Raw genomic sequence first — 15,739 nt, forward strand, 5'->3', positions numbered from 1 at the left:
CTGTCCACAATTTTTGGAAATGACAGGTTTGCAAAGGCGCTCTTTTGTAAAAGATAAAAATCTATGCTATAACTGTTTGAAGCCTGGTCATTTGAGCAACAAGTGTAAATCAAAATACACATGTAAACAATGCAAAGGTCATCACCATTCACTACTCAATTTACCAGATACTACATCGGGTATTATCGGGACCTTTGCGCAAACAAAAGGGGATAATCAGAGCAATTCAAACGCGCATTATAACACTTCGGTGACTTCAAGTCACATTGCCCAAGCAGAGGGCACACCATCGATTGCATGTGCGCAAGGCACTGCACAATCTACTCAAGCAAAAGGATTGAACAGAAGCACATTACCCACGGCCATGGTTTATGTTAAAAACGCAAATGGGGACTATATAACATGTCGCCTCTTATTGGATACTGGCTCAGAACTCTCGTATATATCGGAACGTTGCATTCACGCTCTTGGATTGGCACGTTCACAATCACGCATCCTTGTTTCGGGAATATCTTCAGTAAAAGCCGACACCACAAGGGGATCCAGCACACTTCACATCAAGTCCCGAATTTCTGAGGATTATTTGACTGTAAACGCCCATGTACTTGGCAGAATCACTTCATCAATGGGAAGGCAAAACATTGATGCATCGGCACTCGATGTGTTTAGTGATCTTCAATTGGCTGACACACACTTCTGCACAAACGCACCAATTGACATACTATTGGGTAGCGAACACGTATGGTCTACATGTATGCAGGTATGCAGGCCAGTCGGGGCTAAAGAGGGCGATCGAGCTGAGTCCTTAAGATCGGTACCACGGGTTGTGCAGTTTCCAAGGCTGCACATTGAGGTCGGCCCCCTAGTGGGAGTATCGTGGCTGTGGTTGACACCCAAACGTTACGCGGGAAGAGCCGCTCGGTTCCTCGTGGAGACCGACCGACCAGGATACTTTTAATTGGTACCGGAAGAGTTGCTATGTACATAGCTATAGCTTCTTTTTAGGGGAGCTAACTGGCGCATGTACCAGATTCCTGCGTATGTAGAGGTGGTGCGTGATGGCGTGATATATGTATATATATCGCACTAATCGAGGCTAAGCTGCAAATAAACATTAGACGCCGTGGTGGAAATCCCTCCCTGAGGAACCGCCACGTAAAATAAAGCTGAGAGATCAGATTCATTCTGTCCCTATCTACTCAAAAGCAGACGTGGTTTTCAAGCGTTCCGCTGTGCCGTCTTTTCAGTGTAGAAAGAAGTCATTTTTCCGAGTGGAAAGTGAACATAAATTTGCCGCGAGATTACGCGCAGTTATCAAGTGAAATTGCGAGTCGATTTGGTGCCAATTTGGTGAAGTTATTGGCAAATTAGTTTTTAGCTAAAATAACTCAAGAAACAGCCCTGTGCGGACATTAGTTCGACAACAGGTGCAGATAGCTCGACAACAAGTGCGCTTTGTTGGACGAAAAGTTCGAGTTCGCAGCTTCGGTTCGAAGCTTTGGCTCAAGGTTGGAGCTTGTGGTTCGCGTCTCCACTAGTGCCGTTTAGTGTAGAGTTACGCCGATAGAGGGAGCCACATAGACAATGGAAGTAGACACAGAGGCCGACGCCAGCGACACTAGCCTGGCTAGTGTAGGGGCGAGCTCGTCGTCGAGCGTTCCCACCCGCAGGCGGGGTCGGCCGAAGTCCTCAGCTGCCAAAAAGGGAGCCAAGAAGATCGGGCTTGGGATTGGGCTAACCGGAGAGCGGCCGATCCCAGCCAAGAGATCGCCGCCAACATCGCTCCCCTTGGAGGAGGCTCCATGCACCTCTGCCGCTGCCGCTGCCACCACCGCTGCCCGTACCTCTGCCGCCGCTGCCACCATCGCTGCCACCACCGCTGCCGCTGCCACATGTCCGGCAACTGGCATTGTCGCGGCAGGCTACTCGGCCATCATCGCGGAAATGTCTGCGATAAGGATGGCGGTGAACCAGGCTGTGCTGAAGGGGCTGATTCCGCCATAGGCTTCCATGGAAATCCTCGTCGCTACCAACCGGTACGACGAGTTGGTCATGGCCCTGGCTGGAGAAAAGTTGCGCCTGGAGGAGAGGGCAAGGATGCCGCCTCCACCGAGACCCGCTGCTGCTGCCCACACGGGCACCACTGCCGTCACAACCGCTGCGTATGCGACAGCCTTCCCAGGCCTGCCCGCACCGAGCGCCGTCGCTGCACCGATCCCAAAGCCTAGGGATACCTGGTCTGCTCTAATAAAGAGCAAGAACCCGGAGGAGACCAGCAAGGAGCTTGTGGAGCGAGTAAAGAAGACCGTGGTGCCGACTCTTGGAGTCCGCGTCCACGAGGTTCGCGAACTGAAGAGCGGAGGAGCGATTATTCGCACCCCTTCAGTGAGCGAACTGAGGAAGGTAGTGGACAGCAGCAAGTTCACCGAAGCAGGATTGGAGGTCAAGAAGAGGCCGGAGACCAAGCCTCAGGTCGTGGTGTATGACGTGGACACGTCCATAACACCTGAAGAGTTCATGGAGGAGCTCTTCACAAAGAACCTGGAGGAGACCATGACTGCCGCGGAGTTTAAAAAGTCGGTTCACCTGGGCAGTAAACCCTGGTCGGTCACCGACGGCGCCACGATCAACGTGACGCTAGAGGTCGACGCAAAGGCATAGGAGGCGCGAGATCACGCGCTGTTCGCCAGTGAAATCGCGTGTTAATTTGGTGCAAAAACTGCAGCTATTTGCAAATTAATATTTGCAAAATAAACGCCAAAAAACAGCCACGTGCGGAACTTTAGTTCGTCAACAAGTGCGAATAGTTCGGCAACAAGTCGGAATAGTTCGTCAGCAAGTTCGAGTTCGAAGCTGTGAAGGCATAAGCCTCCACAACACTGACCACGACACCATCCCCTGAAGGGACCGCCCCGACGGCTTGTTATCTAATGTCATTATTATTTCAGTTCATTTCCGATTTTATTTCTTCAATTATTATTAGTATTACCAAGACAAACAATGAATCCTTATTTTCACCCATTAAAGTAAGAAATAGGCTAAGAAACCCCAAAACAGTAGGCCTTTTTACTTATTAGAACTAAGAGAACCAACACGTAAGAGAGACGCACACTACGGCCACGCAGCGAAGAGAGACGCCCACCACGGCTATACGAAGGCGAAGAGAACCAACACGAAAGAGATACGCTCTTACGCCCACGCAGCCAACGCAAGGAAGAGAACGGCTATACGCAGACGAAAAGAGACAACATGAAAGAGAGCGAAGCGGCAGAGAAGCCGCCGATCGGTCTTACGCCCACGCAGCCGAGGAAAAGAGCCGACGGCGAAGCAGGCAATACACACACGCAGCCATACACCCACGCAGCCGAGGCCGGCAGCCGAAGAGGCCGGCACGCGAAGCGGCAGAGAAGCTGCGAAAAAGAAAAGCCGAGGCCTGGCACGGTCCAGCGCGAGCCAAGCTCGAGAGTGATCTCCGAGGGCTGAGCCAGACCGGTTGTGCGGCGGAAGCCAAAATAGATGTGAAAAACTAGCCGTGACCGCGCCGTGTACGCAATAAGCCGTGTTCGCCCGCACGCGGTGAATAAAACCAGCTGTGACCGCACCCACGCGGTGTGCAAAGGAAGCCACCGAAGTGACGAGGACCCGCCGTGGGAGAACAGGACCCAAAGAAGGGAAACAAGGGTGAGCCACCTCACGTATGTGAGCTCTGGGGGGGATAGATCGGTGCAGTAGGCAGGTATAAGCAGAACATTCCCGCAGTTTCTTTACATATCTATGCACATGTTGTTTATGATATTTTTTGGCGTTTATTTCGATCCGAAAACAATAAAGACACCTCAACCCACCTGTCTCGGAACATTCGCCCCCCCCCCTCCCCTCTCTTCCCTTTTCCCGGGAGGCCCGGCGAAGTGGATGTGAGTCGTGGATCATGCGGCATTCACCAAGCTGGGTTTTCCCTCTCCTATACCTTTCTCCTCTGGGGACCCGGCGATGCTGGATATGAGTCGTGGATTCATGCGGCATTCGCAAAGCTGGGCTTCCCTCTCCTACACCTTTCTCCCCTGGGGACCCGGCGAAGTGGATGTGAGTCGTGGATCATGCGGCATTCACCAAGCTGGGTTTTCCCTCTCCCACACCTTTCTCCCCTGGGGACCCGGCGATGCTGGATGTGAGTCGTGGATTCACGCGGCATTCGCAAAGCTGGGTTCCCTCTCCTACACCCTCGCCCGGGGGACGAGGCATGGGCTAGGCTGGGCTCCCCTCTCCCACACCTTTCCGATCCCTGACCCAAACCCCGTCTCCCGCCACACATGACCCCCAACGCACGTCTCTGCAGCTCCCAAGCTCGGCTTCACCCACGCCTCGTGGCCGGGCCAGGCCCGACCGGCCCACGATCCACCCCACGGGCGCGCTTTCGCCACGAGCGGCTCTCCCCTTAGGTCCTCACACAAAAAATTTTGCTGTGGGGAAGGACCGGGCCCTGGACAGACTGAGAAGCTGTACCTCGGCCTGAAAACTTCCTTACAAAGCTATGGTTCGAAGCTTTGGCTCGAGGTCGGAGCTTTTCGGTTCGGGTCTCCTCTAAGACTTTTGGTTCGCGTCTCCACTAGTGTCGTTTAGTGTTGAGTCACGCCAATAGAGGGAGCCACAACTCGCCGGGTAATGGAAGTAGACACGGAGGCCGACGACAGCGACACTAGCCTGGCTAGTGTAGGGGCGAGCTCGTCGTCGAGCGTTCCCACCCGCAGGCGGGGTCGGCCGAGTCCTCAGCCGCCAAAAAGGGAGCCAAGAAGATCGGGCTTGGGATTGGGCTAACCGGAGAGCGGCCGATTCCAGCCGAGAGATCGCCGCCAACATCGCTCCCCTTTGAGGAGGCTGCATGCACCTCTGCCGCTGCCACATGCCCGGCAACTGGCATTGTCGCGGCAGGCTACTCGGCCATCATCGCGGAAATGTCTGCGATAAGGATGGCGGTGAACGAGGCTGTGCTGAAGGGGCTGATGCCGCCAGAGGCTTCCATGGAAATCCTCGTCGCTACCAACCAATACGACGAGTTGGTCATGGCCCTGGCTGGAGAAAAGGTGCGTCTGGAGGAGAGGGCAAGGATGCCGCCTCCACCGAGAACCGATGCTGCTGCCCACACGGGCATAGAGTGGCATAAAGTGGTTTAGATGCCGTTGCCGCTCCTTGGTCAGAACATACGCCTGCCACAGATGTGCAGCCTTCGACCACAAGGTGTCGCAATGTCGCCTGAAGGAGAACGTGTGCCACCGGTGTGGACAGAACGGCCACAACGTTGCACGGTGTCCCAACCCCGTGAACTGCCGCAACTGCCGCTTCAAGGGGTACCCTGCAGCACATTCCATGCTGTCAGCGGCGTGCCCGATCTACGCAGCGGTACTGGCGAGGGTGCAAGCTAGACATTAATGTTTAGCTTCATCCAAGCTAATTGTGGCCGTGGCCGAGCGGCTGTGATGGAACTCGGAGCCATCATGCGCAGCTCTGGCCGTCAGTTCGCACTGGTCCAGGAGCCGTACGTCGATGGAGCAGGGCGGATTACCGGCCTTCCTTCTGGAATGCGAGTATTCCAGGACCGCCGAGGAAAAGCTGCTATCATCGTCGACGAACCGGACGCCATCTGCATGCCAATGGAGACCCTTACCACGGATTTTGGAGTATGCGTCAGAGTTACGGGAAGATTCGGCTCAATCTTCCTATGCTCCGTGTACTGCCAATTCGACACCGACTTGGCGCCGTACCTCAGGTACTTAGATGCGGTGCTGCTGCTGGGCAGCCGCACTCCTGTCATCTTTGGGCTCGACGCGAACGCAGTATCCCCAGCGTGGTTTAGCAAGCTCTCCGGACACAATCGGGGCAAGCTAACTATGCACGGGGTGAGCTGCTGTCTGAGTGGATAACCGAGATGAAAGCCGGCGTTCTCAATGAAGCCAGTCGGGTGTTTACATTCGATAACCGTAGAGGCCAAAGCGATATCGATGTGATATCGTCAACCAAGCTGCGACTATGTGGGGCACATACGATTGGGAAGTGAAGGAATGGGACACCAGCGATCACAACATGATCCATGTTGTGGTGACGACTGACTGAGTGGAAAATATATCATAATTGCCGCGAGATCACGCGCTGTTCGCCAGTGAAATCGCGTGTTAATTTGGTGCAAAAACAGTGCAGCTATTTGCAAATTAATATTTGCAAAATAAACGCAAAAAAACAGCCACATGCGGAACTTTAGTTCGTCAACAAGTGCGAATAGTTCGACAAGTCGGATAGTTCGTCAGCAAGTTCGAGTTCGAAGCTTTGGCTCGAGGTCGGAGCTTTTCGGTTCGTGTCTCCACTAGTGCCGTTTAGTGTTGAGTTACGCCAATAGAGGGAGCCACAACTCGCCGGGTAATGGAAGTAGACACGGAGGCCGACGCCAGCGACACTAGCCTGGCTAGTGTAGGGGCGAGCTCGTCGTCGAGCGTTTCCGCCCGCAGGCGGGGCATTAAGAAATGGTGACAATAAAGAAAGAATACGCTGTGAAGAGAGAGAGAGTCGCCGAGTGTGGCGCGGTGTTGTTGTATTTGAGAGAGCGACATCAAAAAGGAATTGAGGAAGGAGAGCAATTAAATCTGAAAATGCTGTGTCGGTCAATGCGAGAATTGAGAGAAGCAGAGACAAGAATGTGCTCGGCAGGTTGCTCATGGACTTTAGAGAGAGAGACAACACCACGACTCATTGCGCTCGAGGCTTAAGAAAAATTGCAAGAAGAAGAGCCCCCTGTCCCTCAGCCCCAGTTGCTTTTTGACTGCCACTCGAAGCAGACGTGTTTTTCAAGCGGTCCGCTATACCGTCGTTCGAATAAAGTAAAAAGTGATTTTTACAAGTGGAAAATACATCAAAATTGCCGCGAGATCACGCGCTGTTCGTGAGTGAAATCGGGTGTTAATTTGGTGAAAAAACAGAGCAGATATTTGCAAATTAAAATTTGCAAAATAAACGCTAAAAACAACCACGTGCGGAACCCTAGTTCGTAAACAAGTGCGAATAGATCGACAACAAGTCGAAATAGTTCGACAGCACGTTCGAGTTCGAAGCTTTGGTTCGAAGCTTTGGCTCGAGTTCGGAGTGTTCGGTTCGTGTCTCCGCTGAGACGTTGGTTCGAGTCTCCACTAAGTGCCGATTAGTTGAGTCACGCCAATAGAGGAAGCCACAACTCGCCGGGCCATGGAAATAGAGACGGAGGCCGACGCCAGCGACACTAGCCTGGCTAGTCGAGCGTTCCCGCCCGCAGGCGGGGTCGGCCGAAGTCCTCAGCCGCCAAACAGGGAGCCAAGAAGATCGGGCTTGGGATTGGGCTAGCTGGAGAGCGGCCGATCCCAGCCGAGAGATCGCCGCCAACGTCGCTCCCCTTTGAGCAGGCTCCAGGCACCTCTGCCGCTGCCGCTGCCGCTGCCGCTGCCACCACCGCTGCCAGTACTCCTGCCGCCGCTGCCGCCACCGCTGCCGCCACCGCTGCCGCCACCGCTGCCACCACCGCTGCCACCACCGCTGCCACATGCCCGGCAACTGACATTGTCGCGGCAGGCTACTTGGCCATCATCGCAGAAATGTCTGCGATAAGGATGGCGGTGAGCAAGGCTGTCCTTAAGGGGCTGATGCCGCCCGAGGCCTCAATGGAAATCCTCGTCGCGACCAACCGGTACGACGAGTTGGTCATGGCCCTGGCTGGGGAAAAGGTGCGCCTGGAGGAGAGGGCAAGGATGCCGCCTCCACCGAGACCCGCTGCTGCTGCCCACACGGGCACCACTGCCGTCACAACCGCTGCGTATGCGACAGCCTTCCCAGGCCTGCCCGCACCGGCATGGACGGCATCACAGGTGCCACTTGCAAGGCATTGTTGCGTGCCATCCCTCAGCACATGACAGCGATGTATTCCCGCTGCCTGGAGACAGGGTATTTCCCAACGGAATGGAAGCATCCCAGGGTGGTTCCACTCCTGAAGGGACCCGATAAGGACCGGACCGATCCTACCTCATATCGGGGTATCTGTCTGTTGCCAGTGCTGGGCAAAGTGCTTGAGGGCATCATGGTGAATCGTCTGAAGGACACCATTCCGGATGGCTGCAGATGGCAATTTGGCTTTCGCCAAGGACGTTGTGTGGAGGATGCTTGGAAACACGTCGTGAGTACTGTTTCGGCCAGCCGGTCGAAATACGTGCTCGGAGTCTTCGTGGATTTCAAGGGAGCCTTCGACAACGTTGAGTGGAATGCTGCACTACGCCGCCTCCTTGAGCTGGGATGCCGAGAAGCAAGCTTGTGGCGAAGTTTCTTCTCCGGCCGGAGTGCGAGCATCGTCAGTAGACATGGAGTAGCCACTGTTCCGGTGACAAGAGGTTGCCCGCAGGGGTCCATAAGTGGTCCATTTATATGGAACATCTTAATGGACGTGTTGCTCCAGCGCTTAGAGCCCCTTGGTGCGCTCAGCGCGTATGCTGACGACTTGCTCCTCCTCATCGAAGGGAATGCCCGATCAGAGCTCGAACAAAAAGGAGGTGAGTTAATGTCCATCGTAGGCGCTTGGGGAGTTGAAGTCGGCGTTGCCGTTTCAACTAGCAAGACGGCGATCATGCTGCTCAAAGGCATACTTAGACGGCCGCCAGTGTTCGTTCGCGCTGTTCGTGAGTGAAATCGGGTGTTAATTTGGTGAAAAAACAGAGCAGATATTTGCAAATTAAAATTTTCAAAATAAACGCTAAAAACAACCACGAGCGGAACCCTAGTTCGTAAACAAGTGCGAATAGATCGACAACAAGTCGAAATAGTTCGACAGCACGTTCGAGTTCGAAGCTTTGGTTCGAAGCTTTGGCTCGAGTTCGGAGTGTTCGGTTCGTGTCTCCGCTGAGACGTTGGTTCGAGTCTCCACTAAGTGCCGATTAGTTGAGTCACGCCAATAGAGGAAGCCACAACTCGCCGGGCCATGGAAATAGAGACGGAGGCCGACGCCAGCGACACTAGCCTGGCTAGTCGAGCGTTCCCGCCCGCAGGCGGGGTCGGCCGAAGTCCTCAGCCGCCAAAGGAAAGAGTGGACAGAAAAGATGTTACCGTATTTTTATAAGTAAGATAAATAACAAAGATATTAATATCTTAAAATAAATCAAGAAAAATTCAACAAAGAGTCTGACTACTCTTATGTTCGGTCCGTAAGCCGGAAAGGTTCAAGTCTTTCGTGTTGAAGATTTCTAAATGGTGAAAACCTTGCTCTTGCCCCCGGTAATCACAAGTTTTATCAAGATGAGCATGCGCACACGTGCGTTAGTCTTTTCCACATTTTTTGGTAGTTGCCTGGCCATTGGGCTGCTACTTGTTAGCATGACCACAAACCACTGGGTACGAGCCAACCCGCGAAGACACACTTCATCAGAAGCTAAGGGCGATGTCAATTTTGGCCTTTTCTATGGAAACCAGCATCTAAACCTCGGATTTGGAGTACGGACCTATCCAGTTGATGTTTACACCTTTATTCGAACTGAGAACGGCGACACAAGCTTTTGGCTTTGGCTTCTTACGACTTTGGGCACTGGATTTGGCCTCTTAGCCTGTGCCGTGGCTGCCATTGCTGCCGTCCTAAAGTCTGCCTCGGCAGCCAAAAGAGGCGGCACCATGGTTCTGCTTTTAACTGCCAATATATCAGCCGCAGGAGCGCAGGTTGTGGCCTTTGTTGCATGGCTAGTGCAGTTCTACCAATATCTCATACACAACGTGCTTCTCACCGAGCACCAGCAGCAACACTGGTATAGTACTGGGCTGGCTTCTCTGGGCTATAGCTTCTACTTGGTCGTGATTTCCACCATTGTGGTGCTGCTCAACATAACGATTCTCCTTTATGCCAGACGTCGGGAGAGCCGCGATCGCCGTCTTCGCTTGGAGCCGGAAAGCAAGGACAAGCATCAGGCCGCCATAATGCTGTACTAGGAAAGGCAGCAGGAAGCAATCCTAAATGGACCTCAAATAATCTACTCGAATATGGGGAAGAGTAGCGACCACCAAGTAATCTCAGTGGCTCAAATGCTCGTGCCTTACCGCCTTTGCTTGCCAAGAAGAAGGCCCATACACATACTTACACCAACATATACCGCATACGCACATATTTATATATATACCTATATTTACCGAATATTTATACATACCAACACGCGTGAAAGCTGAAATACCTCAGCGTCCGGCTGAAGTCAATTGCATGAACAAACTTGACGGAACAAAGCATTTGAATATCTCTTTATGCTTTTACAAGCATACCTACATACCTACCTACAAACACTATATACATTTTATATACTCGAATGACCTTTGCATACTCTATTTTCGATACCTTGTACGTATATACATATGTAAAAACTTATGTACATTATGCTGCTCTTTTGCAGCCAAGCATTTTTGATGTGTATACAAATACAGCAACAGTCATTGTTAAGAAATACAAACAGGGAGCCAAGAAGATCGGGCTTGGGATTGGGCTAGCTGGAGAGCGGCCGATCCCAGCCGAGAGATCGCCGCCAACGTCGCTCCCCTTTGAGCAGGCTCCAGGCACCTCTGCCGCTGCCGCTGCCGCTGCCACCACCGCTGCCAGTACTCCTGCCGCCGCTGCCGCCACCGCTGCCGCCACCGCTGCCGCCACCGCTGCCGCCACCGCTGCCACCACCGCTGCCACCACCGCTGCCACATGCCCGGCAACTGACATTGTCGCGGCAGGCTACTTGGCCATCATCGCAGAAATGTCTGCGATAAGGATGGCGGTGAGCAAGGCTGTCCTTAAGGGGCTGATGCCGCCCGAGGCCTCAATGGAAATCCTCGTCGCGACCAACCGGTACGACGAGTTGGTCATGGCCCTGGCTGGGGAAAAGGTGCGCCTGGAGGAGAGGGCAAGGATGCCGCCTCCACCGAGACCCGCTGCTGCTGCCCACACGGGCACCACTGCCGTCACAACCGCTGCGTATGCGACAGCCTTCCCAGGCCTGCCCGCACCGGCATGGACGGCATCACAGGTGCCACTTGCAAGGCATTGTTGCGTGCCATCCCTCAGCACATGACAGCGATGTATTCCCGCTGCCTGGAGACAGGGTATTTCCCAACGGAATGGAAGCATCCCAGGGTGGTTCCACTCCTGAAGGGACCCGATAAGGACCGGACCGATCCTACCTCATATCGGGGTATCTGTCTGTTGCCAGTGCTGGGCAAAGTGCTTGAGGGCATCATGGTGAATCGTCTGAAGGACACCATTCCGGATGGCTGCAGATGGCAATTTGGCTTTCGCCAAGGACGTTGTGTGGAGGATGCTTGGAAACACGTCGTGAGTACTGTTTCGGCCAGCCGGTCGAAATACGTGCTCGGAGTCTTCGTGGATTTCAAGGGAGCCTTCGACAACGTTGAGTGGAATGCTGCACTACGCCGCCTCCTTGAGCTGGGATGCCGAGAAGCAAGCTTGTGACGAAGTTTCTTCTCCGGCCGGAGTGCGAGCATCGTCAGTAGACATGGAGTAGCCACTGTTCCGGTGACAAGAGGTTGCCCGCAGGGGTCCATAAGTGGTCCATTTATATGGAACATCTTAATGGACGTGTTGCTCCAGCGCTTAGAGCCCCTTGGTGCGCTCAGCGCGTATGCTGACGACTTGCTCCTCCTCATCGAAGGGAATGCCCGATCAGAGCTCGAACAAAAAGGAGGTGAGTTAATGTCCATCGTAGGCGCTTGGGGAGTTGAAGTCGGCGTTGCCGTTTCAACTAGCAAGACGGCGATCATGCTGCTCAAAGGCATACTTAGACGGCCGCCAGTGTTCGTTCGCGCTGTTCGTGAGTGAAATCGGGTGTTAATTTGGTGAAAAAACAGAGCAGATATTTGCAAATTAAAATTTGCAAAATAAACGCTAAAAACAACCACGTGCGGAACCCTAGTTCGTAAACAAGTGCGAATAGATCGACAACAAGTCGAAATAGTTCGACAGCACGTTCGAGTTCGAAGCTTTGGTTCGAAGCTTTGGCTCGAGTTCGGAGTGTTCGGTTCGTGTCTCCGCTGAGACGTTGGTTCGAGTCTCCACTAAGTGCCGATTAGTTGAGTCACGCCAATAGAGGAAGCCACAACTCGCCGGGCCATGGAAATAGAGACGGAGGCCGACGCCAGCGACACTAGCCTGGCTAGTCGAGCGTTCCCGCCCGCAGGCGGGGTCGGCCGAAGTCCTCAGCCGCCAAACAGGGAGCCAAGAAGATCGGGCTTGGGATTGGGCTAGCTGGAGAGCGGCCGATCCCAGCCGAGAGATCGCCGCCAACGTCGCTCCCCTTTGAGCAGGCTCCAGGCACCTCTGCCGCTGCCGCTGCCGCTGCCGCTGCCACCACCGCTGCCAGTACTCCTGCCGCCGCTGCCGCCACCGCTGCCGCCACCGCTGCCGCCACCGCTGCCGCCACCGCTGCCGCCACCGCTGCCACCACCGCTGCCACCACCGCTGCCACATGCCCGGCAACTGACATTGTCGCGGCAGGCTACTTGGCCATCATCGCAGAAATGTCTGCGATAAGGATGGCGGTGAGCAAGGCTGTCCTTAAGGGGCTGATGCCGCCCGAGGCCTCAATGGAAATCCTCGTCGCGACCAACCGGTACGACGAGTTGGTCATGGCCCTGGCTGGGGAAAAGGTGCGCCTGGAGGAGAGGGCAAGGATGCCGCCTCCACCGAGACCCGCTGCTGCTGCCCACACGGGCACCACTGCCGTCACAACCGCTGCGTATGCGACAGCCTTCCCAGGCCTGCCCGCACCGAGCGCCGTCGCTGCACCGATCCCAAAGCCTAGGGATACCTGGTCTGCTCTAATAAAGAGCAAAAACCCGGAGGAGACCAGCAAGGAGCTTGTGGAGAGAGTTAAGAAGACCGTGGTGCCGACTCTTGGAGTCCGCGTCCACGAGGTTCGCTAGCTGAAGAGCGGAGGAGCGATTATTCGCACCCCTTCAGTGAGCGAACTGAGGAAGGTAGTGGCCAGTAGCAAATTCACCGAAGCAGGATTGGAGGTCAAGAAGAGGCCGGAGACCAAGCCTCAGGTCGTGGTGTATGACGTGGACACGTCCATAACACCGGAAGAGTTCATGGAGGAACTCTTCACAAAGAACCTGGAGGAGACCATGACTGCCGCGGAGTTCAAAAAGTCGGTTCACCTGGGCAGTAAACCCTGGTCGGTCACCGACGGCGCCACGATCAACGTGACGCTAGAGGTCGACGCAAAGGCACAGGAGGCGTTGCGCGAATGCGTATACATCAAGTGGTTTAGATGCCGCTGCCGCTCCTTGGTCAGAACATACGCCTGCCACAGATGTGCAGGCTTCGACCACAAGGTGTCGCAATGTCGCCTAAAGGAGAACGTGTGCCACCGGTGTGGACAGAACGGCCACAACGTTGCACGGTGTCCCAACCCCGTGGACTGCCGCAACTGCCGCTTCAAGGGGTACCCTGCAGCACATTCCATGCTGTCAGCGGCATGCCCGATCTACGGAGCGGTACTGGTGAGGGTGCAAGCTAGACATTAATGTTTAGCTTCATCCAAGCTAATTGTGGCCGTGGCCGAGCGGCTGTGATGGAACTCGGAGCCATCATGCGCAGCTCTGGCCGTCAGTTCGCAAAGGTCCAGGAGCCGTACGTCGATGGAGTAGGGCGGATTACCGGCCTTCCTTCTGGAATGCGAGTTTTCCAGGACCGCCGAGGAAAAGCTGCTATCATCGTCGACGAACCGGACGCCATCTGCATGCCAATGGAGACCCTTACCACGGATTTTGGAGTATGCGTCAGAGTTACGGGAAGATTCGGCTCAATCTTCCTATGCTCCGTGTACTGCCAATTCGACACCGACTTGGCGCCGTACCTCAGGTACTTAGATGCGGTGCTGCTGCTGGGCAGCCGCACTCCTGTCATCTTTGGGCTCGACGCGAACGCAGTATCCCCAGCGTGGTTTAGCAAGCTCTCCGAACACAATCGGGGGCAAGCTAACTATGCACGGGGTGAGCTGCTGTCTGAGTGGATAACCGAGATGAGAGCCGGCGTGCTCAATGAAGCCAGTCGGGTGTTTACATTCGATAACCGTAGAGGCCAAAGCGATATCGATGTGACAATCGTCAACCAAGCTGCGACTATGTGGGCCACATACGATTGGGAAGTGAAGGAATGGGGCACCAGCGATCACAACATGATCCATGTTGTGGTGACGACTGACCCGAACGACACAGTTGAGCCCATTGCTCCTGTGCCGTCATGGAAGCTTTCCAATGCGCGCTGGCGATTGTTCGAGGAGGAAGTGGTAAGGGAGATTGCCGAATTACCGGAAGACATCGCCGAATCGCCGTTGGACAACCAAGTGTGTGCACTGCGCTCTGTAGTGCACAGTGTGTGCGACAGAGTGCTGGGACGCAGCACACCGAGAGCCGCGAGAAAAGTAGTTTGGTGGACTGCCGAACTACACTCCAAACGCCGAGAGGTCAGGAGACTGAGGCGAAGGCTCCAGGACGCTCGTCGGCATGAGACCGACGCAGCAGAGGAACTTGTGCTCGCGTTGAGGATCTCCTCAGCGCAGTACAAGAAGCTCATCCTGAGATCGAAGGAAGACAACTGGCGACGCTTCGTGGGAGAGAACAGAGATGCTCCATGGGGGCACGTCTACAGGATTTGCCGAGGCCGCAAAAAGAGCACGGAGATTGGATGCCTTCGAACGGATGGTAGGCTGGTCGCAACATGGCGCGACTGTGCGGGTGTGCTCCTTAGCAACTTCTTTCCTGTTGCGGAGACGAATGCACACATTGCCATCCCGATCGAGGCTCCACCGGCCCTCGAAGCTTTCGAGGTTGATGCATGCGTCGCCAGGTTGAAGAGCAGACGCTCTCCCGGCATGGACGGCATCACAGGTGCCACTTGCAAGGCATTGTTGCGTGCCATCCCTCAGCACATGACAGCGATGTATTCCCGCTGCCTGGAGACAGGGTATTTCCCAACGGAATGGAAGCATCCCAGGGTGGTTCCACTCCTGAAGGGACCCGATAAGGACCGGACCGATCCTACCTCATATCGGGGTATCTGTCTGTTGCCAGTGCTGGGCAAAGTGCTTGAGGGCATCATGGTGAATCGTCTGAAGGACACCATTCCGGATGGCTGCAGATGGCAATTTGGCTTTCGCCAAGGACGTTGTGTGGAGGATGCTTGGAAACACGTCGTGAGTACTGTTTCGGCCAGCCGGTCGAAATACGTGCTCGGAGTCTTCGTGGATTTCAAGGGAGCCTTCGACAACGTTGAGTGGAATGCTGCACTACGCCGCCTCCTTGAGCTGGGATGCCGAGAAGCAAGCTTGTGGCGAAGTTTCTTCTCCGGCCGGAGTGCGAGCATCGTCAGTAGACATGGAGTAGCCACTGTTCCGGTGACAAGAGGTTGCCCGCAGGGGTCCATAAGTGGTCCATTTATATGGAACATCTTAATGGACGTGTTGCTCCAGCGCTTAGAGCCCCTTGGTGCGCTCAGCGCGTATGCTGACGACTTGCTCCTCCTCATCGAAGGGAATGCCCGATCAGAGCTCGAACAAAAAGGAGGTGAGTTAATGTCCATCGTAGGCGCTTGGGGAGTTGAAGTCGGCGTTGCCGTTTCAACTAGCAAGACGGCGATCATGCTGCTCAAAGGCATACTTAGACGGCCGCCAGTGGTACGGTTTGCTGGAGCAAGCCTGCC

General features: G+C 54.7%; 1 protein-coding gene across 1 annotated transcript; it reads left to right on the forward strand.

The window, feature by feature from the left end:
• Positions 1-9,190: 9,190 nt before the first annotated feature.
• LOC6603828 lies at positions 9,191-10,079 on the forward strand. Its single transcript, XM_002028751.2, has one exon. It carries the CDS (start codon positions 9,247-9,249, stop codon positions 9,973-9,975), a length of 729 nt encoding a protein of 242 aa, XP_002028787.2. The 5' UTR covers positions 9,191-9,246; the 3' UTR covers positions 9,976-10,079.
• The last annotated feature ends 5,660 nt before the right edge of the window (positions 10,080-15,739 follow it).

The sequence above is a fragment of the Drosophila persimilis genome, unplaced genomic scaffold (assembly GCF_003286085.1).
Source record: "Drosophila persimilis strain 14011-0111.01,24,50 unplaced genomic scaffold, DperRS2 tig00000520-arrow-pilon, whole genome shotgun sequence".
Lineage (NCBI taxonomy): Eukaryota > Metazoa > Arthropoda > Insecta > Diptera > Drosophilidae > Drosophila > Drosophila persimilis.